Source organism: Tamandua tetradactyla, chromosome 3 (genome assembly GCF_023851605.1).
Source record: "Tamandua tetradactyla isolate mTamTet1 chromosome 3, mTamTet1.pri, whole genome shotgun sequence".
In the NCBI taxonomy this organism is placed as follows: domain Eukaryota; kingdom Metazoa; phylum Chordata; class Mammalia; order Pilosa; family Myrmecophagidae; genus Tamandua; species Tamandua tetradactyla.
This window is the reverse complement of record NC_135329.1, coordinates 162,057,978-162,085,815: the sequence shown is the minus strand read 5'-3', so window position 1 is coordinate 162,085,815 and position 27,838 is coordinate 162,057,978. Positions and strand designations below refer to the sequence as shown.

Genomic DNA, 27,838 nt, shown 5'->3' with positions numbered 1-27,838 from the left:
TTACTAAAAGAGAAAAACTGCCAACCAAGACTCCTATATCCAGCAAAATTGTCCTTCAAAACTGAGGGAGAAATTAAAACATTCTCAGACAAAAAGTCACTGAGAGAATTTGTGACCAAGAGACCAGCTCTGCAAGAAATACTAAAGGGAGCACTAGAGTCAGATACAAAAAGACAGAAGAGAGAGGTATGGAGAAGAGTGTAGAAAGAAGGAAAGTCAGATATGATATATATAATACAAAAGTCAAAATGGCAGAGGAAAATATTATCCAAACAGTAAAAACACTAAATGTTAATGGACTGAATTCCCCAATCAAAAGATATAGATTGGCAGAATGGATTAAAAAACAGGATCCTTCTATATGCTGTCTACAGGAAACACATCTTAGACCCAAAGATAAACATAGGTTGAAAGTGAAAGGTTGGGAAAAGATATTTCATGCAAATAACAACCAGAAAATAGCAGGAGTGGCTATACTAATATCCAACAAGTTAGACTTCAAATGTAAAACAATTAAAAGAGACAAAGAAGGACACTATATACTAATAAAAGGAACAATTCAACAAGAAGACATAACAATCATAAATATTTATGCACCGAACCAGAATGCCCCAAAATACGTGAGGAATACACTGCAAACACTGAAAAGGGAAATAGACACAAATACCATAATAGTTGGAGACTTCAATTCCCCACTCTCATCAATGGACAGAACATCTAGACAGAGGATCAATAAAGAAATAGAGAATCTGAATATTACTATAAATGAGCTAGACTTAACAGACATTTATAGGACATTACATCCCACAACAGCAGGATACACCTTTTTCTCAAGTGCTCATGGATCATTCTCAAAGATAGACTATATGCTGGGTCACAAAGCAAGTCTTAACAAATTTAAAAAGATTGAAATCATACACAACACTTTCTCGGATCATAAAGGAATGAAGTTGGAAATCAATAATAGGCGGAATGCCAGAAAATTCACAAATACCTGGAGGCTCAACAACACACTCTTAAACAACGAGTGGGTCAAAGAAGAAATTGTAAGAGAAATTAGTAAATACCTCGAGGCAAATGAAAATGAAAACACAACATATCAAAACTTATGGGATGCAGCAAAGGCAGTGCTAAGAGGGAAATTTATTGCCCTAAATGCCTATATCAGAAAAGAAGAAAAGGCAAAAATGCAGGAATTAACTGTTCAATTGGAAGAACTGGAGAAAGAACAGCAAACTAATCCCAAAGCAAGCAAAAGGAAAGAAATAACAAAGATCAGAGCAGAAATAAATGAAATTGAAAATATGAAAACAGTAGAGAAAATCAATAAGACCAGAAGTTGGTTCTATGAGAAAATCAATAAGATTGATGGGCCCCTATCAAGATTGACAAAAAGAAGAAGAGAGAGGATGCAAATAAATAAGATCAGAAATGGAAGAGGAGACCTATATAAAGAAAACTACAAAAAACTGCTAAAAGAAATCACAGAAGACCTAAATAGATGGAAGGGCATACCGTGTTCATGGATTGGAAGACTAAATATAGTTAAGATGTCAATCCTACCTAAATTGATTTACAGATTCAATGCAATACCAATCAAAATCCCAACAACTTATTTTTCAGAAATAAAAAAACCAATAAGCAAATTTATCTGGAAGGGCAGGGTGCCCCGAATTGCTAAAAGCATCTTGAGGAAAAAAAATGAAGCTGGAGGTCTCGCGCTGCCTGACTTTAAGGCATATTATGAAGCCACAGTGCTCAAAACAGCATGGTATTGGCATAAAGATAGATATATCGACCAATGGAATCGAATAGAGTGCTCAGATATAGACCCTCTCATCTATGGACATTTGATCTTTGATAAGGCAGTCCAGCCAACTCACCTGGGACAGAACAGTCTCTTCAATAAATGGTGCCTAGAGAACTGGATATCCATATGCAAAAGAATGAAAGAAGACCCATCTCTCACACCCTATACAAAAGTTAACCCAAAATGGATCAAAGATCTAAACATTAGGTCTAAGACCATAAAACAGTTAGAGGAAAATGTTGGGAGATATCTTATGGATCTTACAACTGGAGGCGGTTTTATGGACCTTAAACCTAAAGCAAGAGCACTGAAGAAGGAAATAAATAAATGGGAACTCCTCAAAATTAAACACTTTTGTGCATCAAAGAACTTCATCAAGAAAGTAGAAAGACAGCCTTCACAATGGGAGACAATATTTGGAAATGATATATCAGATAAAGGTCTAGTATCCAGAATTTATAAAGAGATTGTTCATCTCAACAACAAAAAGACAGCCAACCCAATTACAAAATGGGAAAAAGACTTGAATAGACACCTCTCACAGGAGGAGATACAAATGGCCAAAAGGCACATGAAGAGATGCTCAATGTCCCTGGCCATTAGAGAAATGCAAATCAAAACCACAATGAGATATCATCTCACACCCACCAGAATGGCCATTATCAACAAAACAGAAAATGACAAGTGCTGGAGAGGATGCGGAGAAAGAGGCACACTTATCCACTGTTGGTGGGAATGTCAAATGGTGCAACCACTGTGGAAGGCAGTTTGGCGGTTCCTCAAAAAGCTGAATATAGAATTGCCATACGACCCAGCAATACCATTGCTGGGAATATACTCAAAGGACTTAAGGGCAAAGACACAAACTGACATCTGCACACCAATGTTTATAGCAGCGTTATTTACAATTGCAAAGAGATGGAAACAGCCGAAATCTCCATCAACAGAAGAGTGGCTAAACAAACTGTGGTATATACATATGATGGAATACTATGCAGCTTTAAGACAGGATAAACTTATGAAGCATGTAATAACATGGATGGACCTAGAAAACATTATGCTGAGTGAGTCTAGCCAAAAACTAAAGGACAAATACTGTATGGTCCCACTGATGTGAACAGACATTCGAGATTAAATTTGGAATAGGTCCTTGATAACAGAGTCCAGCAGGAGGTAGAAACAGGGTAAGATAATGGCCAATTGGAGTTGAAGGGATACAGACGGTGTAACAGGACTAGATACAAAAACTCAAAAATGGACAGCACAATAATACCTAATTGTAAAGTAATCATGTTAAAACACTGAATGAAGCTGCATCTGAGCTATAGGTTTTTGTTTTGTTTTGTTTTGTTTTGTTTTGTTCTTACTATCATTACTTTTATTTTTTTCTCTATATTAACATTCTATATCTTTTTCGGTTATGTTGCTAGTTCTTCTAAACCAATGCATATGTACTAAGAAATGATGATCATGCATCTATGTGATGATGTTAAGAATTAATGATTGCATATGTAGAATGGTATGATCTCTAAATGTTGGGTTAATTTCTTTTTTTCCGAAAATTAAAAAAAAAAAAAAAAAAAAGAGAAGGGATAATTGGAGCTGAAGGGATACAGACTGTACAACGGGACTGGATATAAAAACTCAGAAATGGACAGCACAATACTACCCAATTGTAATGCAATTATGTTAAAACACTGAATGAAGCTGCATGTGAGGTATAGGTTTTTTGTTTTTTTGTTTTGTTTTGTTTTTTTTTTCTTTCTATTATAGTTTTAATTCTTATTCTGTTGTCTTTTTATTTCTTTTTCTAAATCGATGCAAATGTACTAAGAAATGATGAATATGCAACTATGTGATGTTATTAAGAATTACTGATTGTACATGTAGATTGGAATGATTTCTAATTGTTTTGTTAATTCTTTTTTTAATTAATAAAAAAAAAAAAGAAAAAAAAAAAAAGCAACCTGCCCTTCCAAATTTTATTGACTCAAGTTTGGAAGGTGTTTCTGGATCTCTACTTGATGTAAGAATTCTTAAGGCTATTACAGTGCAGCTGCTAGTAAGTGCAGGTAATTGTTCCATGTATATGAGGAGATCTTCACTGTTACACCAACTCACATAATTAAAGGTAGTTCTAATTATGTTATAATCTTTCAATCATTTAAAAACCAGATTTGTAATACTAGACTTTTCAATCATATAGAAAAATAAATAATCCTTTGTGGTTTTACTTGAAACAATAAAATTCTATTGTGATTAATATAAAAAACTAAACATTCAACTTAAAATATAGCAATTTTGGGGTGGGCCATGATAGCTCAGTAGGCAGAGTTCTTGCCTGCCATGCCAGAGACCTGGTTCTGATTCCTGGTGCCTGCCCATGCAAAAAAAAAGCAATTTTCTAGATTAAAATTCCTTTTTCAATTAAAAAAAAAATAAATCAACCATAATTCTACCATCTAGAGACAACCAATGAAAAAGTTTGACGTATTTGTTTTTTTCTCCATATACTGTTTTCTTTTTATTTTTCTGTTTTTGCTTTATACAATTGAATATAATTTTATACAAGTTCATGCTTTTTCATGTAACACTATTCACTTTTCCTATTATATGTTTTATTATGATAATTTAAGGTAATATTTAATATTCCATTGTTCTTTACCTGCTTAATCCCAACTCTTCTTTTGTAACTACCAAGGTATTACAGTAGTCTTTCTACTCATTTCCTTAACAAGGGTTTTCATGCTGCAGAGTAGGGTCTGCAGCTCAGGTTATTCCAAAAACTGTTCTCCACTAATAAATGAAGCAATTAAATTACATTGCCACAAAAAAAATTCCTTTTTCAAATAGTTTATCAATAGCTAATATAAGGAGCATTTTTCAAGCTAACATATCTGGAACATCTGTAGAAGAGATGGGTAATAACTCAGTTTTTCTCATTCAGTTAATTAAACTTCTATGCAAAATCATGGCAATCATTTCTCAAGTCAACTTTATAGGGGAATGCATAAGTATTGTGGTGATTACCAATATATTAGTTTTACGTAGCAGACATTTTACAGTATCCTGTCTGTGAAGTCAATAAGAAAACAGTTTGTGCTCTGCAAACCTCCCTGATGAGCACCAGCTCTGGAAGAACCTCTAGGTGTCCTTTTAAATTTTTAAAATTTTTTTCCTACTGGTTCAGATTTGGACTAGTGCTGCTAGAGGTTCTCCCACCACCACTGACTTTCTGGTGGTAAATTTTCTTCTTTTTCTTCTCCTGCCTAAATCTCACTATTCCCCAGAGCATCACTTACTAATCATTACCTTTCCATTCTCTGATCAAAACAGTTTATCCATTTTCTAGCTTTGCTCCCATGCTGCCTCCAAATTTCAACTGTTTAAATTCAGCCCACCATCAGGTTCCCAAATCTAATCCACAATTACTTTCTGGTTTTTTTCAAATTTATATTTGGATTTATCTGAATATTAATTTAGTTTAAGTTCTCTCTAACTACAAAATAACACCTTTCCTTAGAGAATCTTTTGTATGTTTCACACAACTGTTTTGTCCGGTATTCCAACAAACTGCAAAAAAAATCAAATCTTTGATGAAATATGTAGATTATGTTTCTACTTCTCCATTAAAGAACAACAACATGATAAAATAATAAACAAGAAAAAACACTCTTTTTTGAGCATTATAATAGTTGAATTTTTTGTCTCTTTCTTTGTATAATTATACTCATTAAAATTACAGCTCATTTCTCTCATTTCCAAATTAACTTTGCACATTTAGACAGTATAATAAAACATTAAAATATTTTTAAAGGAAGACCATAAATTGCTTGTTTTATTTCCTATGAGCCATGACATTGCAACTAATTTTAACAACAGGCAAAAATCACTTGAAGAAAATGTAAGCATGACTTAAACAGAAACTATAAAGAATATAATGTTTTATAAAGAAATCACTTATTCAGAAAAAAGTAATCACTTATTCAGAAAAAAGTAACTTTCCATGCTATACACTAAAAAATTATTTTATGTAACTTTTTTTATCAGGAAGTTTTACCAAGAATGCTAAAGTGAAAGCAGTATTTCTAAGGCCAGCCATGAATTAGTAATAATACTATAACAAAATAAATAATGTCATGCGAACTCTTTTACCTTTGCATTATAAGGAATGTAATGTTTTGATAAGGCTTCAGGCGTATGCATCCATGTTTTGTCTGCAATGAAAAATACACGGTGTTAAATAAAATTATAAATTGATATGATGTCATATTCATGCATTAGCATTTATGGCATGTCTGAGGTGGGTGGGGACATTTCTTGTTCTGAGACTCTTACTAAACTGAGAAAGAACTAGTCATAGATATAAAGTCTCTAGTTTTTCTTTTAAAAGGTTTTCAAATAAACTTTTAAAAACTTTAAATACAAACAATACTGAATTTTTAAACATATATTAAAAAAGCAACATCTGTTGGGCTATGAATAATTACATCAATTATATGATTAAAATATATGTCTTTGTTTCACTGGTGGTTCAGTGGTAGAATGCTCGCCTTTCATGCAAGAGACCAGTGTTCAATTTCTGGTCTGTGCACACATCCCCTCCCCCACAAAAAAAATATATGTATCTATCTTTGTTTCATATATTTGAAAGTTTCAGCAACCAGAGAAATTCCACAGAACTCATGGAAGTATTGACAAAAAGCAATTAAAGTTATTAATCTTATTAAAGGAAGCTCACTGAACAGCCGACTTCCTGAAGCATTTTGTTCAAAAACTGGAACTAATCATATCCACTTATTGTAATCACACCAAATTTCGTTGGTTATCTGAAGGGAAAATACTAAGCAGGGTTATGATTCGATTTTTCCTTGCAAAAAAAATATCATTTGCTAAATGGTTTCAAAGATGATATTTGTATCACAAAACAGTCGTATTTGACTGATACTTTGGCATTCTTAATGAAATGAATTTAAGACTACAGGAGAAAAAGTGACACAATCTAAAATTCGAACATATCCAAGGATACCAAAAGACATTACTGTCATGGCAAGCCAGGCTTAAAAGTAAATCGTCCTAGTTGCTACTTGTTTCCAAAATTTTGGCAATATATTGAAGAGAGCATCATTAATGAAAGCATTTTGAAAGTACTAAAATTAAATATATTGTTGCATTTCACTTATCTCCAACTTTCAACCATTTCTCTGGCAGAAGAAAAATTTGAAATATTAAGGGAAAATTAATTGTATAGTTGCCCATTTCTTTTCCAAAATGCTGAATCAATAACTGAGCTAAAATTGGGGCTGGAAGAGAAGAATGAATTATTGTAGTTTAGTTGTTTATATACTTTGAAAAATAATTATGAGCTATTAAGTTTACCAGTTCTTTAGGCTAAGCAGGAGGAGTGTCCTGCTATTACACCATTCACAACTAATTTGTGTGAAATAGGATTTTCAGTCTTCACCCAGTTACAAATAAAGGTGAAGCAGATATGCAGTTGGTATTTATTGTCCCTCCTGTGTTCCAGTCATTCCAATCTGGAATGTATACCTATTACATTGAAGCAAGTATACCCATCACATTGAAGAAAACTTTACCGAGTTTTTGTTTTTCTTATATTGTGATATTTTTTCTATCTTTTATTTAAATGTTATTATAAAATTGCATGTGATAACTTTTTTGGGCTATATTTACATATTCATTAGATCATAATGTGATAAAAAATCTATTTTTCCTACTTTTTAAAAGGAAATTTTAATGTTTAAACAACACCTACACTTATATAAAGTTAAATTAATGCTATCTACTATGTTTGTTTAGACCTGACTATAGTAAAAGAATAAATTTTTATCCTAAATTTAGAACATTGAGAATCTAACAGAAAGTAAGGATTTAAAGAGTCTTAAATACAGTAATTTGAAATACTTCTTAACTGTAATAAAGTATTAGAAATGAAAGTAACTTAAAGGATATTTAAAATTTTGTATTGTATATTATTGATAGACTATAACAATATTTGTATCTCTTATTGAATTCTTGAACTTTATTAATTTATTCATGTGGAAATACTTTATGACACGTATAAATGGAAAAACAAAATAATTATAATAATCAAATTGAGAATTTTTTTTCTTGAAGCTGCACTTATTTGAATTAAGACTTCTCAATCTCAAAATATGTTCTGTCTCTTTTAGTGGAATTTTGTGTTTATCTTCTTTTCCATGGGAGTTTAAAAATTTAATATCAAAATTATAAACGAATAGAATCAAAGACTGATTTTACAAAAAACACAGAGTAAGTTAACATTGAAATGAAAATTTTGGATTCGTAACAATTTTTTTCAACTTTCAATTCAGAATATTTTAAAATGATGTAACAGAACTAATTTGATTTCATTAATATGTGCTTCTCAAAATGGAAGAATGCAAAGGCACAAAGAAAATGGCACCTATTTTCTGGAATGTCAATTTTATTTCACAGTTTGAACGATGATACACTATGTTAAATGTGTTTATGGAGTGCAATTCAAAATCAGTAAGAATGTCTAAGAAAAAACATCAAGGATCAATGAAATCACAAATTCATGTTGCTTTTCAGGGTGACTCTGTCTACTAGGGTAGACATGTGAGGACTTAGGTGACATATTTTGAGAAGCAATGTATTTTGAACTTCAAAAAGCAGTATTAACATTGATATTTAATGTGCAAAATTTTTATTTCTTGTATGGGTTTTATCTTAGTATAGCTTCCCCTTTGATTCCTACTGGATCATGATATGATTAATTCAAGAATAATTTGTATTTAGATTTGGGATGCAGTCTTGTCCTTGTATATTGGAAGGAGTAAATCACAATATTCCACACCAAAACAGTAAAAACACCATAGACTTGCCGAGAGGAAACCTAAAGGATATGCAATTTCTTTTACCGCTTAAATCAACTCTTCTCATGTTTTCTGTTTTCAAAATATACATCACTTCTCAGGAGGATGTGAAGTCTGGCTGAAGTCTGAATAGGATTATTGACAAGTAATCCTGAGGCAGAGTTAATTGCTTTCTCCTGAAATCCACTATTCTTTGAAAATTAATGATACTGCCTCTGTTATTAAGTGTCAGATGGTAGTGACCTCAAAAGAGGGTTGACAGACACTCAGCTGTTCTTGGTAATGGACTGAAAGATCTCAATACTAAATTACCATTGGATGAGCTGCAGTTTCTACAATAAGATCTACAGCCACACTCCACTATTAGGGGCTGGTGTTTCAATGATTCAGTGCAAATCCAGTATATGCAGTACACTTTTAAAAACCTCAAGGATTTCCAAAATGTGTCTTCACTATCATCTTAATTTATACAAAAGAAAAAGCTGGCAATAAAACTCTTGATATTAACACATATATGCATGTGGTTGAATCTGGAGGAGGGAGTACTATATTCTTGGTACCCATAGAAACAGTTACATACCTGGAAGCAGAGCAGAAATGGAAACATTGACATAATAGAACGTGTTCCTCTTCCTTGAAATTATAATCACTAACTCAATACTGGACATTCATTTGAAAGGAAATGCCAATACTTCAAAATATTTGAATGCTGGATCAATGAACGCAAGCTTTCAAAATGCATTTAGGTTCAGAGTTCATCAAGAAAGATGCATTGAATTCAGTCTGTTATTATCAGAGTTTATCATAGGGAAAGTACCTACTTTGGGTATATAAAATTTAAAACTAAATGCTGTTGGATGAATGGATGCATTTGAATTAAATATCCATAAAAAGGAAATATTTAAATATTGATTTTAAGTGCTGTGTATTTATGATATCTACTCATCAGTTTCTAAATTGGTAGGTTAAAGAAAAGAATGTCTACTTAGTTGAATTATGTTAGTTACATTTATTCACATCCTATGCTTTATGCATCTATATTAAATTATTTATTTTGATGAATAAATAGAATATAGAATCTTAAAAATTCACTGAGAAAGGGAACCCAGGAAAAGAAGCTAGAAAACAAGTAAACTCATAAAAATTTAAACTATGGTTACATCATGTCAGAGTAATTTTAACAGAGCTCTTCAAAATAGCTCAAATGATGCAAATTTAATACATTCGGTCTTTTTTTTTCTTCAGAATCTATGAACAACTCCAATACAATCAGAGAATTTGCAAAATAAATCAGTGAAATAATTCAAAGAATACTAGACAGATTATCAACTGGGAGCGTTACTAAAAAAGGAAGAGATGACAATCTGTTTTCCTTAGGCTTCAGAGGCCAAGGATCATTTAGTAAGGTTGCATATGATGACTAAATAAATTGGATACCTATGAAATAAGAGATACTTTTTAATGATAGGAGACTGTCTTGCTTTGTTGAGATTATTGCACTCAATATATCTAATGCCAGTTATTGGAAATATGATTTGAGTTATATATTTTCTATGATATAAATATAGCTTCAAATTACCAGGATATATGAATTATCTCATAAAATTCAAATGTTCCAGCTCAAATTAAAATTCAATCAAATAGTGCTATTGGTTGAAACCAGAAGCAGAGGTTGTAAGAATTTTTCCTTTAGCAACCTCACTAGACAGAGTCAGAATAGAGTGCCTGCAGTGGCACTCCAGGTATCAAATTCTAACTGAATGGAGTAAAATATTGATTAATAATTTCTGTTAAGGATACTTAACCAAAAAATGAGAGGTCAGAATAAATCTAAGGACTATGAAACATGGAAGGAAACAAGTGCTTCTGTTTCTTCAATTTCCAAATTGCTCGTTTTTCCCATGGTTGTACTCCCAATGAGTCCTCAAATAAGGCAAATACACAATTGCCAGTTACTTATATCATGATCCAACCCTTGAGATTTCTCAATGAAAACTGCCCCAAATCCCCTACAAACAAATAGTAATGCTGATATGTGGTGTTTCAACTTTAAAACGGAGGGAATGCTAAGCATGTGAAAATAAGAGAGCGTCTAGAAGTGTTTTAAAAATATAAGTTAGGGCAGGCCACAGAGGCTCAGCAGGCAGAGTTCTCGCCTGCCATGCCAGAGACCCAGGTTCAATTCCTGGTGCCTGCCTATGCAAAAAAAAAAAATATATATATATATATATACACACACATATAAAAGTTAGTATATTAAAATGATGAATTGTGATGTAGGTTTGCTTTTAATTTGTTAAAATACTCAAATATATCACAAACTATTTCTAGATCTATATTACTTGAAAAAATAATATAAAGGAACATTATTTTACTTCTGGCATATGTTTTAAATCTGAAGCAAATTATGAATCTCAATAAATATGATTTTGCCTTCCCCTTATTCAAAAAAGTAAGCAAAAATAAGAAATTCCTAGCTTTCCAGGGTTGAAAAGTTCTTTAGAAGTCACATTAACTAAATCCCTCCTGAATACATTAATCCTCTATACTACATTCAAATCTCTCACTTCAGTGTCAAAAAGTTATTACTTGAGTAATTCCATTATATTCCATTATATTTTTACACAACTTTGGAAATACTTTTCCTGCATTAAATCAATGACATCATAATTTATACCTATTTGTACTTTACTAAAATGAGTCCCACAGCCAAATAACAGCCTTTCAAATACTGAGAGACAGTTGTCATTACCCCATCAAGGGTCCTCAGCCATTACATGGCTGACAGTCTTGCTATCATCCCAGCCTTTCTCACAGGGACGTTTCAATGTGTCAATTAGACATTTAGAGAGAACACACTGCACCCTTGTGTTCTAAGGATAGAACACTCTTATTTCCCAGTTCTAGAGTATACATTATTCATATGTTACAGACTCAACTGGCATCTGATAATCACACTGTTTGCTTTACTCTCTCAGCCTTTTTTTTTTTTTTTTGTCTTTTTACCAACATAACTTAAGGAGTCTCTTCCAAATAACAACTGTTCATATAACAAAGTGGTTATGCTTTATTATGCGTTATTAGCATTACTTAATTATTCTCTTCCACTTTGTTGATAGAATGTTAAACAGGAGAAAATCCTGTCCCCATCACTAGATAATTCCTTTCTGAATGACAAGAATACATTATTTTAACTCTATAGAACTAAAAAAAACTATCAAACTTTTCCATCTTCCCTATCAGCCTATCATGAAACACTTGTCAAATGCTTTGCTTTCCTGCTTCTCTAACATATAGCTAGCTCTTTCATTTCTACATATACAATTATGATAGATTGCATTTAAATTCCTACCTGAAAATTAACAGAAAACTTATTTTAGCCTCATTCTTATCAATTCACCTATTGCTAATCCTTACATATAATTCAATAAAATATTAAACACACAAACCCACACACACACTCATGAATTTATATCACTCTAGACTTAAGTAAGGTCCAGATAATATTTTATTATATGACTACAAAAGGTGAATTTGAGACTAGATCTCAGATCGCTTTATTCTTTGCAATCTCACATCACAGCATAAAAATATCATACATGCTGTAACATGTACTGTGAACTAAGTGTATTAAACAAATCTGTTCTTTCACTTTGGTAATAGCCAAAAGTCAATTAGTAATGCTTACAGGTTTGTGTTGTTGTATTCCAAATTCATTCCTGAACCATCTGGATTGATAATAGGAAACATTATTTCTTAATATCTCTGATTGATTTTCATAGTAATAATTGAAATGACTTCAGGTCCTTTAAAATGGGTATACATACCTTTCTTTCTGCTAAAAGCACGGTTCATGATGAGAATCAGCCAAACCAGTGCTCAGTTCAATCACGCTTGTTATCCTACAAAAATAACAAAATATTAAAACAAAAATGAAGGGTTTTAAAGAAGCCTCTTTTAAGCTAATCCACTTTTACGCTGAAAGTATTATCACTTTATTATTTACTTAACAATATTCTAAAATATCCCAAAGGACCCTGGGTAAAGATAAACAGCAGTACTCAATATGATGAGGCACAAGAGGATAAGAGCAATATCTCAAAGGCAATTCCTCCATAGTTCCTTAATTTCTTGTCTATTTCCTGTGATGCATCCATTACTAATTATATTTTTCTGAAAATTTAAAGAGAAACATCAATACTTCTTCTTGAGCTTGTTGATAAGAGGTACAGGAAAGTTTTGGGCTATCATTAACAACCTTAGAGGATAAGCAGTAGTCTTTTGATTACGATTTTGAATATAAAATGCTTTTATAAAGCTACTCATACATATTAACAAATTTTGTTATTTTTTTTCAACTGAGGCCCAGAAAAGTTTCATTACTATCACAAAGTCACAGAGACAGGTGGTATGGAATATGGAATAAGTTACTTATCACTTAGAATTGTTGAACAGATTAGTTTTGGTAGGAAAGAACTTGGCACAATAAAATTTTTTGCATTAGATATAGGATGAAATCCAAATCTAGTGTTCTTTCCCTTGAATATATCATTCATTCATTAAAGAGGTTCTCCTTATTACCCATTTTATGCCTGCTCCAGTGTGAGCAATGCATATCAAAACGAGCAGCTTGGCTAAATGACTTTATGTTTTATAAGACGGCTGACCAATTGAGACATTTAATTTTATCTACCTCATGTGCTTTCCCTCAGAGACTCAGAAACCATTCACATTAAGTTATTAGGAGGTAATTAATATTAAATATAAACTGGAACCATGTTATACTCCATATTTGGAGTCCAAAGAAGAGTTTATCATAGCAATGAAATTGGCAGAAATAATTTCTTTGCTGCTCTGGCAACTAAACACTCTTGAACTGACACTAAGATAGATACCTTCTAATCTAATTTTTGGCTATACATGATCTTATATAGAACGTGACATTAATAAATGAACCTCATAGCACCAATTGTATGCACTCAACACTTTAAATACATCGATTTATGCTTCAAACCGATTCTTCCCAATTCCAAATCCAACAAATCTTTGGAACCCATGTAAATCCTTTGAAATCTATATGCTTTATCCTCTTCTCTTTTCACTATCACTCACTTCTCTCAAATCCTCACTTCCCTTCTTACTCTGCTTTAATTCTCAGTTATTATAATCAATTCCTCCCTCCCATCTAGTCTTCACAGTCCTTGCTTGTATTTGCTTTTTATCCAATATCTAATATTTACTAGTATCTACAGTCACATTGCTTCCACTTCTTCTAAGGAGTATATGAAGACTCTTTTCCTCCACCTGGCTAACTGAAAATGGTGGGCTAAATAAAATACACAACCATGCTGGAAGGTTTCACTTAAAATCCTGGTCATTAACCTAAGTGTCCCATAATAATTCCTGGAAGCCTCTCTACCATCATTCTCACAGTCTTTTTCTCAAACTTTATTGTGCAACAGAATCTTCTGTATTACGGCTTGTTAAAACACAGACTACTGGGCTCCCGGTCATAGTTTCTGATTTAAAAGGTTCAGGGTGGTCAGATAACTTGCATTTCTAATAAATTCTCAAGTGATTTCGATGCTGCTGGTCCAAGGACCATACTTTGAGAATCACTATTCATAACTCCTCTCCTCCCAAGAAATTTCAACAATTCCTTTCCCATTCTCACTGAGAAAAGAGAAACGATTGGAAATAATTTACAACCATAGCCTCAATGCTTACTTGCACCTACCTACAACTATCCAATCCCTATACCTATGCATTATATTTTTTCTCCGTTCTACTTGTATGCATTCTAATCAAATGTACTCCTTTCCTTTAAAAAAGCTGCTTGAAAGATTTACCTCCACTTATTGTTTCGTATTTGTCTTCTCATGCTCACTTTGGAACCCACATAAACCAGGTTTTGCCCTCACTCTATGAAAACAACTCTTACCAAAGACAACAATGGCAGTAAGTTTGCATAATCAACCAATGTCAATTTTTACACCAATCTTATCTGCAGCATTTGCACATTTATTCCTTTCCTTCTTAAGACACTTTTGTCACTGAACTTTTGGGACATCATAACGTCTACCATCCGCTTACCTCTAGCAAAGTTTTCTCTGTGTCTTTTGCTGGCTCCTTTATGCCAAACTGACCTCTACTAAGCCAGTTCTGGGGCTCAAAACTTGTTCACTTTTCTATTGGTCACAAATGGTATTATAATCTTAAGTATCATTGCATGCTAATGCCTCTTAAATTTAAAACTTGAGCCCAGGCGCCCCGCAGCACAGATTTGTATATCCAACATTCTATGCAGCATCTCCATTTCTAACACTTATATGTGCCTAACGTAGTCCTTGCACAGATTTTCCTTTCCATTAAATACCAACTCCAGTTACTCAGAATTAATCCTTAGAGACAGCCTTGACATGTCTCCCCCATCCCCACTGCCCCCATCATCTATATGGCACTCTTTTCTATTACTTTTCCCCGTGCATAATCAGGCCTAGTCATATAGACCACCACCAGGCTGTTCCAGGAACTCTCTCAATAATCTCCCACTTCTTTAGTTTTGCACTTGATCTCCCACTGCCTAAAATGGGATACATTTTATGTATACATGTATGTATAAAATGTATGTATACATTTTAAGAATTAAAATACCAAAAATAATTAATAGTATGTATACTAACAACATTTTAGGATTTGTCCCATTTAGGTCTTTTCTCAATTGTGACATTCTCAGTGAGATGCCCTATTGGGGAGTATTCCCTACCTAAGATTACAGCACCTCCCCTGAAACAGTTCCTCTTCTTTTTCCTATTTCACCTTTCTACTGACTACTTATCACTTATATATGTTTATGTGTATCACCAATGAATATATATATGCACACATATACATATATGTTACTAGCTTATATATTTTTGTATAAATAGTATGTTTATATATGACAGATATTTATCTTTTCTCCCCTTCAAGTATATGATAAGAAGGTATGGATTTTTGTTCGTTTTTGACTGTTTTGTTCATGGCTATGTCTTCAGCACCTCAAACATCCCCTGTTAAATATGAGAAATTCAAAAAATATTTATTGAATGAATGATTGTCGGTTACAAGACTTTCTTTGTTCATAATATCACCTTTGTATTTAATCTTATTTTAGAGTCTATTTGGCACTTTACATTCTTTATATAAATTCTGAAAATAATTGTCATAATACCACTCTATTCTTCACCGTTCACCACCAACTTATTCAGTTCTGTAGGCTTTTCATGTTCAGTGATTCAAATCCACCATCAATTACAATTCAAACTAATGAATTAAACAAATGTTTCCTCAGTATTACATTCAGATTTATGTAAAGACAAAATGACTTACAATGTAACAAATGTGAATAAACTAGATAGATGGCATCCCAGTTTATCTTGTTCAATTAATCTGTTCCTTTATTAAATACATATTGATTCCATGAATTTATTAGAATACAAAATAAAAAGAATGCAATGACCACTTACAAACTAAGCCATAAGTACGATATGAAATATCAAATCCATGAAATAAAAATTTAAATTTCCTCATCAAGTTAATGGATGGCTTTCATGTTCTCCTTTAATTTGAAGGGATATTTTTCCTTACATTGAAATTATAGCCTATTAATCATTATCACTATACTCTCCATAAATCTAAATAGCAATTAAATTAGTTTTTTACAACAATGTCATTATTGCAGTGAAATTAATTACTGATATCTCTGTCTTTGATTTCTGCTCCTCTAAAAGAATGAAAATGGCTAACAGAACTGTAAAATATTTGTTACTAGGAAATGATACTGCTTTGTAGACTTAAATAATGACATAATAATATCACTTTCTTATTTACCTCATACTTTTTCATTTTCTCATGATATATGCCCTTAATAAAAGATAGGTACAGGATACATTTTAAGTTTTAAAATACCAAAAATAATTAATAGCATGTATACTAACAACATAAAATGATTTAATTTTCAAAATATGCAAAGTATTATTATTAAATAAATATTGATTGGACTAATGCTATTTTCCACAATTTATTTATTCATTCATCCAGAAATTGTTTATTGATTAGTGATGCTAGGTCTTTCACAAGATAGCAGGGAATAATACAGCAGAGAAAAATACATTCTGTATTTTCCAAAGTTACTTTTCACCTGTAACCTCAGATGCATGATTATTTAATGACCATATTCCTGGAGGAATAAATGAAGATTAAACAAACTAGCAGAAGAAAGTCACAATGTACACAAACGTAAGCTTCAAATTTCTTGGAAAAATAACCAATATCATTAAGTCTATTAATCAGCAGATCAAATTCAGCCTCTTCACTACCCAAATTGCATCACTATCAGGTAGAAATTTTCAACAATCACACACTGCAAAATATAAAGAAGGATTATAATATTATGAACAAAATAATTCACAAAATTAAAATTAATCTGACTGTTAAAAAAATGTCATATTAAAAATTGTGGGGGGTATTTAAGCAAAAAGAAAAATGTTAGTATAATTATATAAATTTGAATTGGTCATAAAAGGAGCAAATAAGGTGACATTGTAACACTGACTTTAAAATCAAAAGAACTTTTGCCAACACTCAAAATGCACAGATATAAATGCCAACAAACCTCAGAAGAGCCATTCTTAAGACCCCAAGAAAAAATTATAATTTCACTCTCCAAACACAACTCTTTATCATATTTATTTTATCCTATGGCACGCTATACTTACTCCTTTACATCACACATCTTGCTTCTCCACTAGCAAATACTTAAGCATATACTAATTGCTTTGATCATCAACCTTATGTGTATAACACAGTGCATGATGCTAGGTAGGCATTTAATATATTGCATACTTGCTCAATGAATTAATAAATACATGCTTTAATCCATTTTTATAGTTGAGGCTATATAACATATACAGTTTGGTACTGTGTTTTATTTCTATTTACAGTGTAACATAAATCTTTCTTTTTGGATAAACTTTTCATAAACATTGTTTTAATGGCTACATATACATGAATGTATCATTTTTCTATCATTAATTAATTATATCAATTTTACATAAACATGTTATTAATTTTTTCCATAGCGTCTCCCCTAAATGACTAAATCTACAGTTCTTCTATTTTAGGCTTTCAAATTATTTTTTAACTAAAAGTAAAGGGCTCATAACAATTTCAATGGCCATAAGTTATGAATGAGAAAACTCATCTATCTTTACACTCTCCCAGATTTATAACTGAATAGTGTATGTGTGTGTGTGTGCTACACTTTTTATAGTCATTTTATATAAAATTCTTTGAGATTAATAGGGCTGTATGATATGACATTGAAATCTACACTGATTTCCCCAATGGCATAAAAAATGAGCCATTATCATTTAATGAATAACCCCAACCTTCCTTTGAAATTTATGTTGCCACTTCTTCATATGCTAAATGCAGCCATATAGACCTATTCAGACACTTCTGCTTCCAGGAAAGATGAAATAAGATTCATCACATTTATCCAACTACCTGAAGCAACCAGAAAAGGGATAAAATGTATGAAGCAATAACTCTCAATGCACTGGACATTCAAGCAGCAAAGAACAGTGATCCATGAGAGCTAAGAAACAAATGAGGTAAGTTTTATCACTTCGCTCATTTACTGGCTGTGGTCCCAGGAGAGGGAACCCATTAGTCACCCTGAACTGAGGAGACAGAGCTGATAATTTGGTAAAATAAAAGTATGTAATGGTCTAAGTTCAGAGTCCAAGAGAGAGTTACACAGAAAGAACTGAGGATAATAATCCACAGAACATCTATTAGATTACTAAGAAATGTCTCTCCTTATTAATGGGGAAAAATGACCCTAGAATAAATGCTGCTCTAGCCCCACTTAACAAAGCTTAAAAACAAGACTCAAAAGAAACAAACTGTTTCCAAGTAACTTAACTATATCCCAGAGCAATGTTTTGCAATATTTTAAAGAATCCAAAAATATCCAATACCTAAAATGGTAAATTCACAAGGTTTGGGATCCAATAAAAAGTGATCAGGCATGAAAGGAACCAAAAAATTATAATCCATAATGAGGAGAAAAATCAATCAAAACTGACCAAGAAATGATACAGATGATAAATTGACAGACAAGGACATTCAAACATATTCAATAGGTTCAAGAAACTAGAGGATAAATTAAGCAATCATTAAGTAGACACATGGAAGATATTTAAAAAGACCAAAATCAAATTCTAGAAATGAAACAACAATGTGTGAGATAACAAATACATTAGATGGAATTAGTGGAAGATAAGATCTTGTAGAAGAAAACTATAGTACAATTGAAGACATGACCAAGAAACTATCCAAAATGGAATACAGAGAGAAAAGAGATGAAGGAAAGAAAGAAGGAAGGGAGGGAGGGAGGAAGGGAAGGAGACAAAAGAGGGAGGGAGAGGATATCAGAGAACTGGGGGAAAAGTTCAAGAAGCCAAATAGTCCCTGAAGAAGAGAAAAGAAGAGGAGGGCAGAAAAAATATTTGGAGAAACAAAAGTCAAGAATTTTCGATATTTGATAAAAACGTATAAACCTACAGATTTAAGAAGCTCAACCAACCCCAAATACAAGAAATTATAAGGAAACTGAACCCTGACACATTATAATCAAACCACTGAAATCCAGTGATAAAGAAAAAATCTTAGAAGTAGCCAGAGAAAAAAAGACACATTAAATACAGAGGAACAAAGATTATGAGGGCAGAAGTTTTCACATCTGAAACAATGCAAACTAGTGAGACTTGGAGCAATATCTTTAAAATGCTGAAAGTAACAAAGTTTAATCAAGAAGAAACAGACACTCTGATTATATGTGGGAAAGAGTTTGAATCTCTTTATAATACACACACACATACACACAAAGCTTTTTTTCTTTCTTAAGCATTCAGGGTCACTACTTTATATTAAATATTTATAGCAGATTGTAAATATCATTAAGTAGCTTTGTAAAAACACAATTCTGCAACTCTATTTTTTTTTTTTTTAACATGGACAGGCACCAGGAATCGAACCCAGGTCCTCGGGCATGGCAGGCAAGCATTCTTACCTGCTGAGCCACAGTGGCCCACCCTGCAACTCCATTTTAAAAACATAAGTGGAATACTGAATGTGGTTGAGAATTTAAAAATCATAATTTACTGAAATATTATCACTCCAAGTTTAAGGCAAATGGGGAATTAAATCTGAATAAAATGTTTAAAATACATCACATACATTAAAAGTAGATGCCATTAGATGACTGATTTTAATTCTGGATTTGATAAAGAGGTCAATAACCACATTGACAAAGCACTGTTAAGGAAGCTGATATTAAAACTGACTTTATACATTTAAACTTTTATAGCCCTACTTTAAACAAGTAAGTCAATAGTATTTCTGCAAATGAGCCCAGCACAACCCAGGTCAGAAAACAAACTATACAAAGTAAATTAATATTTATAGGCTAGTTCAGAAATTTAGAATGACTCTGTTAATGAATACTATTTTCCTGTTTTGTAACCTGATGCCCAAGCTCTTAAAAAAATTAAATCATATTGATATGAGTACAGAAACTAGATATGGTATGCAGATTAAAACCTGTATTGCAGTTGGTTTTGGATTTCATTTTTCCTTTATGAGCACATTCAAAATCAAATTGTCCTGAAAGTCTTTCAAGCTCAGAAGAAAAACAAAATATTTACTAAAACAAAGTTCTCTTTTATATGTCATAAATCACTTTAAAATCCTGTTGTCCACCAAGAGATCAGAGATGATACCAAAGTAACAGAGTTTAATCACTAGGTTTACATCTATGCAGGAAGGTAAACTAGTTGAAAATTTTAAAAATAAAATGTTTCTTCTGTGATTGCATACAAGAAGTATTGTTTACCCTCAAACCTTTTGTGTATTTCTTTTATATGTAACTCAGTAACACAATTATGGGACAATATCTGATTATTTTAGACTTTGTGTTAATCTGCAAGAGATGCTAAATACTTTATAGTGATTTGCTATTAGAACTTTACTGCATGCAATGACTAAAGTTCTCTCTTATGAAGTTCTCCTAGGAGAACTTGGCTCATTTTTGAAACTTTTCTTGATTTAATCAGTGTCTGTTGCAAAAGTTCTCTGCAACATTCAATTCTCTGCAATATTCAAGTGTCTTTGCTTTTATAGGTCAACATATCTGAGTGTAGACAAGAAAATTAGCTAGTATACAAACTGGATTACTAGAGATGTTGTTACATAACGTGTTAAAGAAATCATAAAGTTATAATTTGCTGAGAAATAGCAACTTTAATATTTTCTGAAACTTTTTGATGTAGGATGCAAATGCTTAGTATTTTCTTTTTCATAACACTGATCTACATCTGATAACACACTTAAAAAATCTTTGCTCTTTCAATAGATATATTGTAAGGCAACACGTGCCAAGCATTGTACTAGGAGTGTGGAGGTAAAAATAAATACAATATGATCCCCGCTTTCAAAGAACTTAGCCTCTGTGAGAGGAAGAGAGGAATGGGTCTGGAGCTCTGTGAATAGGGACAAGTAGATTAAAAGAGGTAGATACAGAAACTTGAGAATGAGAGGATAAAACACGGAAATAATATGTTTTGTGCAAGAGGAGGGATTCAGAGAAGATGTGAGTAGTAATTTTTCAGATGGGCAAAGGCTAAAAATAAGAGGAAAATATATTCAGGCAGAAGAGCAGAGTATGATTAGGGACATAGAGTTCTTCATTCCATAGCTACCGGCTTTCTAGGAACCCTAAAGCAGCTCCTGCCTGAGGCTCTCATCTAACCTGTTCTGAAATACCCTCGCCTGGAGGTGGGGGAAGATCTAAAGGGAGCCTTTAGTAATGTGGCCACTCAAAGTGGCTTATAAGTAAGAAAAACCTCAATATTCACTCTTAAAACAAAATTCTGTAAAATGAATAAAATGGTAAGTCCATGCACATTTGCGGGATACAATTACTGTGGTAACCATCTTTGGCGAAAATGTCTTTTCTTTGAAAGACTAGGATAAGAGGGTTTGAGTGTTTAATTAATGCTTTTTGAGCCTAAGAATCAACAACTTAATGGATTTTAAAACTAAATATTGTAAGATATTTGTTTTAAGACTCTGTTTATTTGTATAAGCAAAGCAACAATACAAGTACTGATTTCAGCTAAGGTATTTAAAGGATCTACTCATTTAAGTTGTTCGCTTTAGTGTAAGCTATTTCTAGATTGGTATTTTGTCCTGCAAACAGTTTTTATCCATATATTAAATTTGAACAACCATCTAAAAATGTGCATAAACTTACCATTTTATAGTTTTGTTTTAAGAGAGAAAGATTATTTCTTTCACCAGCTTATAAGGCAGGCCTCAGAGGAAACTTTTCATATGATTTCACTTTGGAGAAGGTGGTAAGACAGAAGAAGGAATTCTATTTCTTCAAAGTAGAACCCTCAAACATGTACACTGAAAAGCCATGCTTTACTTACTGTTAGAGACTATGCTGGATATTATCACTACATTTCTACCCATACACAATACTTCTTGGCAATAGGTAACAATGCTTTGTGCATCTGTTACTACAACTGTTTGTGCACGATCTATTTGAACTTCAGTGGGACTTCAGTAATGTTAAACATTTTGGCCTACTTCCTCTGGGTTTTCTACGATTCTTTCACACACATCTGCCAAACATTTCTCCTCAGAAATATTGTTCTCATCACTTGCAGGATTTGTTGAAGTTTACATTCAACGCTGTGGTCCAAGAAAACAGCGAAAGTTAAATTAATTCCCTGTGATCCAGGAAAACAGCTAAGGTTAACTAAATCCCCTTGTTTACTTATGACAAGGCCAGTCAAAGACCCTCCAAATCCTCATTCTTTGCTTCCTAAATGATTAGCTGAACTGTTTGTGCTCACTGAGCAATCTGGGCAAAACATCTGCTACACTGACTTGACCAAGCTCTATTTAAGCTTTTCTCCTTCCTTCAGGGCCCAACTCACCTTCAGCCTGGTGAAGTAAAACACCCTCTAATCTGTTCAATCACCACCCTTGTGCATCCCACTCCACCACACTAAAGTCTTCCTACCTTTCATTATTTCTCCCTTTAAAAAGAAAAGCCTTGTTCTGCCTATGCTTTGAAATGCTTGCTGAGCTTACAGTTGGTACATTTTCCCTATTGCAATAATTTTCATCTACCCCTATTGCAATAGGCATCTCTATTGCAATAATCCTTTTGAAGAAAGCATCTCCTTAATTAGGTCCAGGTTTATCTTTTCTTTGGCAAAGCATTTGATTATATTTAGAAGGATTTCTACCAACTAAACCAACCTATTGTAGTGAACAAATCTGCAAATTTCCCTTTCCCTAAAATGGGCTACTCCTTCCAATTCTCACATGCTAATAAAGATTACTTTAATTTCACTATCCATAATACCTCCTCAAATGAATTGCAAAATGATATCCTAAAAATGTAAATAAATATGTTCTTGTAATTTTTAAAATCTTTGCCTCCAAAGCTTCTGAAACATATGAATAGTAAATATCTGATGGCCCACAAATCAAATGAACAAACTATGTTTTCTAAAACAGTTATACTTCATTGTTATAAAAACACATAACTCTACCCCCTACAAACCTGTTGAAAATCTGTAATAATAAAAAAGAACTTAATTATTTTAAAGGTCTTTTTGAAATAAGGAAAATCTAAGGTTATTCAGGAATCTTAGCAGCTAAAAAAATAATGCTCTTGCCTAATTATACATATTGCACAGGATTACGATAAATCATGCAAAGACAGTACACTTTCTCATTAAAGAAATGATTGTTAAAAAGCCTATTGTGATAATTCTCTGACAAAAAATATTTCTTCAGGTCTGTTGAAACCATACAAACTAATTAGAAATTTAATAAAGCTATGCATGTTTTCAGAAAAAAGTTTCATTGACGTCAAGCAAACAAACAAAAAAAAAAATCGAGGAAAACTGGCTCCAAGAAGAAAATAACAGCATTATCTTTATGTAGGTTAAACTTTATGTAGAGACATAAAATCCTAAGAATAGAAAAAACTTAAGATAGTGCCTAATTCAATTGAAGATATTTCTTTTATAGAACATCTAACAGCCTCTGTAAATTTATAAAAGGGAGCCCTAGGCCACCTGTGACAGTGATTGTTTGATTGCCTTATTCATTCATTTATTCATATGTTTGAATATTTATTTACATATATTTAACTATACCTAGGGACAAAAGGGGGCATATTTGTAATTGAGAAAAGAAAACAAAAGTCAATAAATGAACCAATTTGAAAATGTCAGTATGAAAATATTATGATTGAAATTTTAAAAACACAATAAATGGGCATATTTATTGCAGAAGGGTGAAGCTTATAGATGAGCTATTGAGTTCAAAATTAGTAAGAGAAACTCTCCCAGGTGACTACAGAAAAGGGAAAAGAGACATATCAAAATAATACTAATATATATAGAGGACAGACAAAAGTATCAAAATCTAGATGTTGGGAATAGCATAAAGAGAGAAAAACAAAAACAAAGAGGAAAATACAGATGAAAAAATTATATAGAGAAATTTCCAGAGTTAAGAAACAGCATGACATGTCAGACTGGATATGTCTCTAAAAGCAAAGAGAAATAATCAACATTTCTAGGCAGAATGACACAATTGCCTGGGAAAGAACAAGAATTGAATTAACAATAATTTGCAAAATAGTAACACCAATACAAAAAGACAACAAAGAGATGTTTTCAAGGCATTCTGAAAGGAAGTAACTTTGAAATCTTACTGCTCTGTGGCTAAAATACAATAAAACATGAGGAAATAATACATTCCAAAATATAAAATGCCTCAGAACTCCTGCTACTCAAAAACCTATGCTGAAAATATTCTTGCAAATATTCAAAGAAGCTAAAGATATTACCATAAATATTACTAAGATATTTAATCTTACATGTGACATCAATAATAGAGATGCATTTGCAATATAATGGCGTATAGGGGAAAAACAAAAGGAATAGTAAGGTATGCTTAAGGCTGACTTGTTGGTGGGAAACTACAGGTTTTAAGTATAAGGAATTAATATTAGGATAGAAAATGTACCTCAAGAGCCACCACCCTAAGGACAACAGCCATATACACCTTTTAAATCAGTCACAGAAACTTTACCTATCTAATGGGCAGCAGGAAATAAGAAAAATATGCAAAAACAAAGCATACTAAATAGAAAACATGAATAAGGTAGCAAAAAATAAAAGTCTACTCTGTTTTCCAATATATTTACCAGATTAAATACACTAATCCAATAGCATGGAATCACAGTTTATATAGAAAAACATTGTTTTCACATAAGTCTACAAGAGATTCTCTTAAAGCAAACCAAAAGAAAATATCAGAAAAAAATTAAAAGGAAGGAAAAGAATATATCAGGGAAATACAAGCCAAAAAAAAAGTTGGGCTAGCAACTTTAATACAAGGCAAAATAGAATTTAAGGCAAAATATGTCTTAAATGATAAAAAAAAGTATATACAAGGCATCATGAACATCCACAGTATCCATCTAAGAAAACAGCATCAAGATATATCATGTAACAACTGGCAGATCTGCAGAGTAAAAGATTTCTGTTCAAAAAAGTAATTATGGAAAAAATAAAATACAAATGACAGATTTGAGAAAATACATCTGCTCAATCTAAATTTTACAAAGAAGTGGTATCTAGAATAAACCAATAATTCCCTATAAATCTATAAGAATAAGTCAGTAACCCCAAAGGAAAAATGGACAAACGATAATAAGCGTCAATTTATAGAACAGTAATATAGAATTAAGTAATTCTATATTACTTATAGAATAATAAAAGTAATTATATATATAATATATTATAGATACATAAATAATACTAACATATTATTATTATTACAATGCTAAGGCTAATTAGTAATCAATAAATGCAAATTTTAATTCACATTACAATGAAAGTGAGTAAATGTACAAATTAAAACATATTGTTGCATGAGAAAGAACAAAGGAATGTCAATATGTCAGAGTGTTGAAAGAGATGGTCACTCATATTTTAAAACTTCAAGTTTTGTGTGAGACCAAAGCAAGAAATATTTATCTGGTACAAAATTTATATTTTGACTAGTGCATTTCCTAATTTAACTTACATGGACAGTTTAATTGAACACCGTAAGTACATGGAATTTTGAATAGGGGATCAGATTTTTTAGGTTTGTCCAGGTTAGTCTGATACCCCAATAAATCCCCTGACTTGAACACTGAATAAACAAGTATTTGCAAAGTACCCTGGGGGAATGGAGAGAAAGTGGGAAAAATTCAACTTTCCCATTTGAAGAAGTCCTGATACTCTCACAAGCAATGGGGGCAACCAAATCAATAGGCCAAACCCTCAATCTTGGGCTTTGTCCCTATGAAATTTATCCCCACAAAGGACAGGTAAGCCTAAGTAAAATTAGGCCTGAGTCACCCCCAGAGAACCTCTCTGGTTGCTCAGATGTGGCCTCCCTCTCTCTCTCTCAGCCAACATAGTAAGCGAATTCACTTCCCTCCCCCTCTCTACATGACATGACTCCCAGCGGTGTAAACCTCCCTGGCAACGTGGGACAACATCAAGGGATTGAGAAAACCTTCTCGATCGAAAGGGGGAAGAAAGAAATGAGAAAAAATAAAGTGTCATGGCTGAGAGATTACAAGCAGAGTTGAGAGGTCATCCTGGAGGTTATTCTTACGCATTATATAGATGCTCCTTTCTAGTTTATGGTATATTAGAGTGGCTAGAGGGAAGAATCTGAAACAATAGAGCTGTGTTCTAGTAGCCATGTTTCTTAAAGAGTTGAGAGGTTATCCTGGAGGTTATTCTTACACATTAAATAGATATCACCTTGTTAGTCTAGATGTAATGGAGAGGCTGGAGGGAACTGCCTGCAAATGTAGAGCTGTGTTCCAGTAGCCATGTTTCTTGAGGATGATTGTATAATGATATAGCTTTCACAATGTGACTGTGTGATTGTGAAAACCTTGTGTCTGATGCTCCTTCTATCTATGGTATGGACAGATGAGTAAAAAATATGGATAACAAATAAAGTAATAATAGGGGGAACAAAGGTTAAAATAAATTGAATAGATTGAAATACTAGTGGTCAATGAAAAGGAGTGGTAAGGGGTATGGAATGTATGAGGCTTTTTTTGTTCTTTTGCTGGAGAGATGCAAATATTCAAAAAAATGATCATGGTGATGAATACACAATTATGTGATGATACTATGATTGTAACCACGTCAAGAATGTTTGTATGTCAAGAATGTTTGCATGTTTGTCGTAGTTTATAATAAAAATATTTTTAAAAATTTCACCCATATTATTTTATATCAATTTAACTGAAAAAGTTAGAAAAAGACATAAGGCTAAATATTGATAATGATATGAGGTTAGAATAAAGTTTATCACCTTACAGTAACATGGAAGAGAGCAAGAACTATTTAATTCAAAGCATTTACTTTATCCATTTAAATCAGAATGCTGGGCCCTGGCTTTCACATATACCGTAATTCTAATGTGCAATCAGAGTTGAAGACCACGAGGACATAGGTACTTTCAAACGCTATTGTGACAATTTATAACTAGAGCAGTTCATTTGAAGAACAACCCACAATGCTTCAGCAAAGTGAGTATCCATATGCCCAATAACCCAGCAATTACATTTCTGGAAATATCCCAAGGAAATTCTCACAGGTCTATGAAAGGACTTGTATGTGGATGCTTATCACAGTGTTGTTTGTTGTGGTGAGGAGTTGAAGGTAATCTGGTTGTTCATTAGCAGTGGAAGGGATAGACAAAATATGTCCAGCATGGAGTATGATGCAGAGTGTTCAATTTAAAATAATGATTAAAAGTGCACATAGCACCGTGAATGTATCTTAGAAACAAGGTGACTACAGAAGGTAAGAATGAGATATGTGACCCCAAGATACATAAATTAAATCAATGTATACATACAAAACAATACTCGTTTTAAAAGAATAAATACTAACAAAATATACATTAAAGAACTCAGTGAGTGAAG

General features: G+C 32.5%; 1 protein-coding gene across 9 annotated transcripts in view; it reads right to left on the bottom strand.

Annotated features, from left to right (window-relative positions):
• Positions 1-27,838, bottom strand: part of GULP1 (GULP PTB domain containing engulfment adaptor 1) — a 296,264-nt gene that overhangs the window by 89,219 nt on the left and 179,207 nt on the right. For all 9 annotated transcript variants that reach the window (XM_077154398.1, XM_077154400.1, XM_077154396.1 and 6 more), the window contains 2 exons: positions 12,519-12,593; positions 5,966-6,027 (listed from right to left, as the gene is read on the bottom strand). In XM_077154398.1, the coding sequence (XP_077010513.1) occupies positions 5,966-6,027; positions 12,519-12,546 (90 nt within the window). In that variant the 5' untranslated portion in view covers positions 12,547-12,593. The remainder of the gene's footprint in view (positions 1-5,965; positions 6,028-12,518; positions 12,594-27,838) is intronic.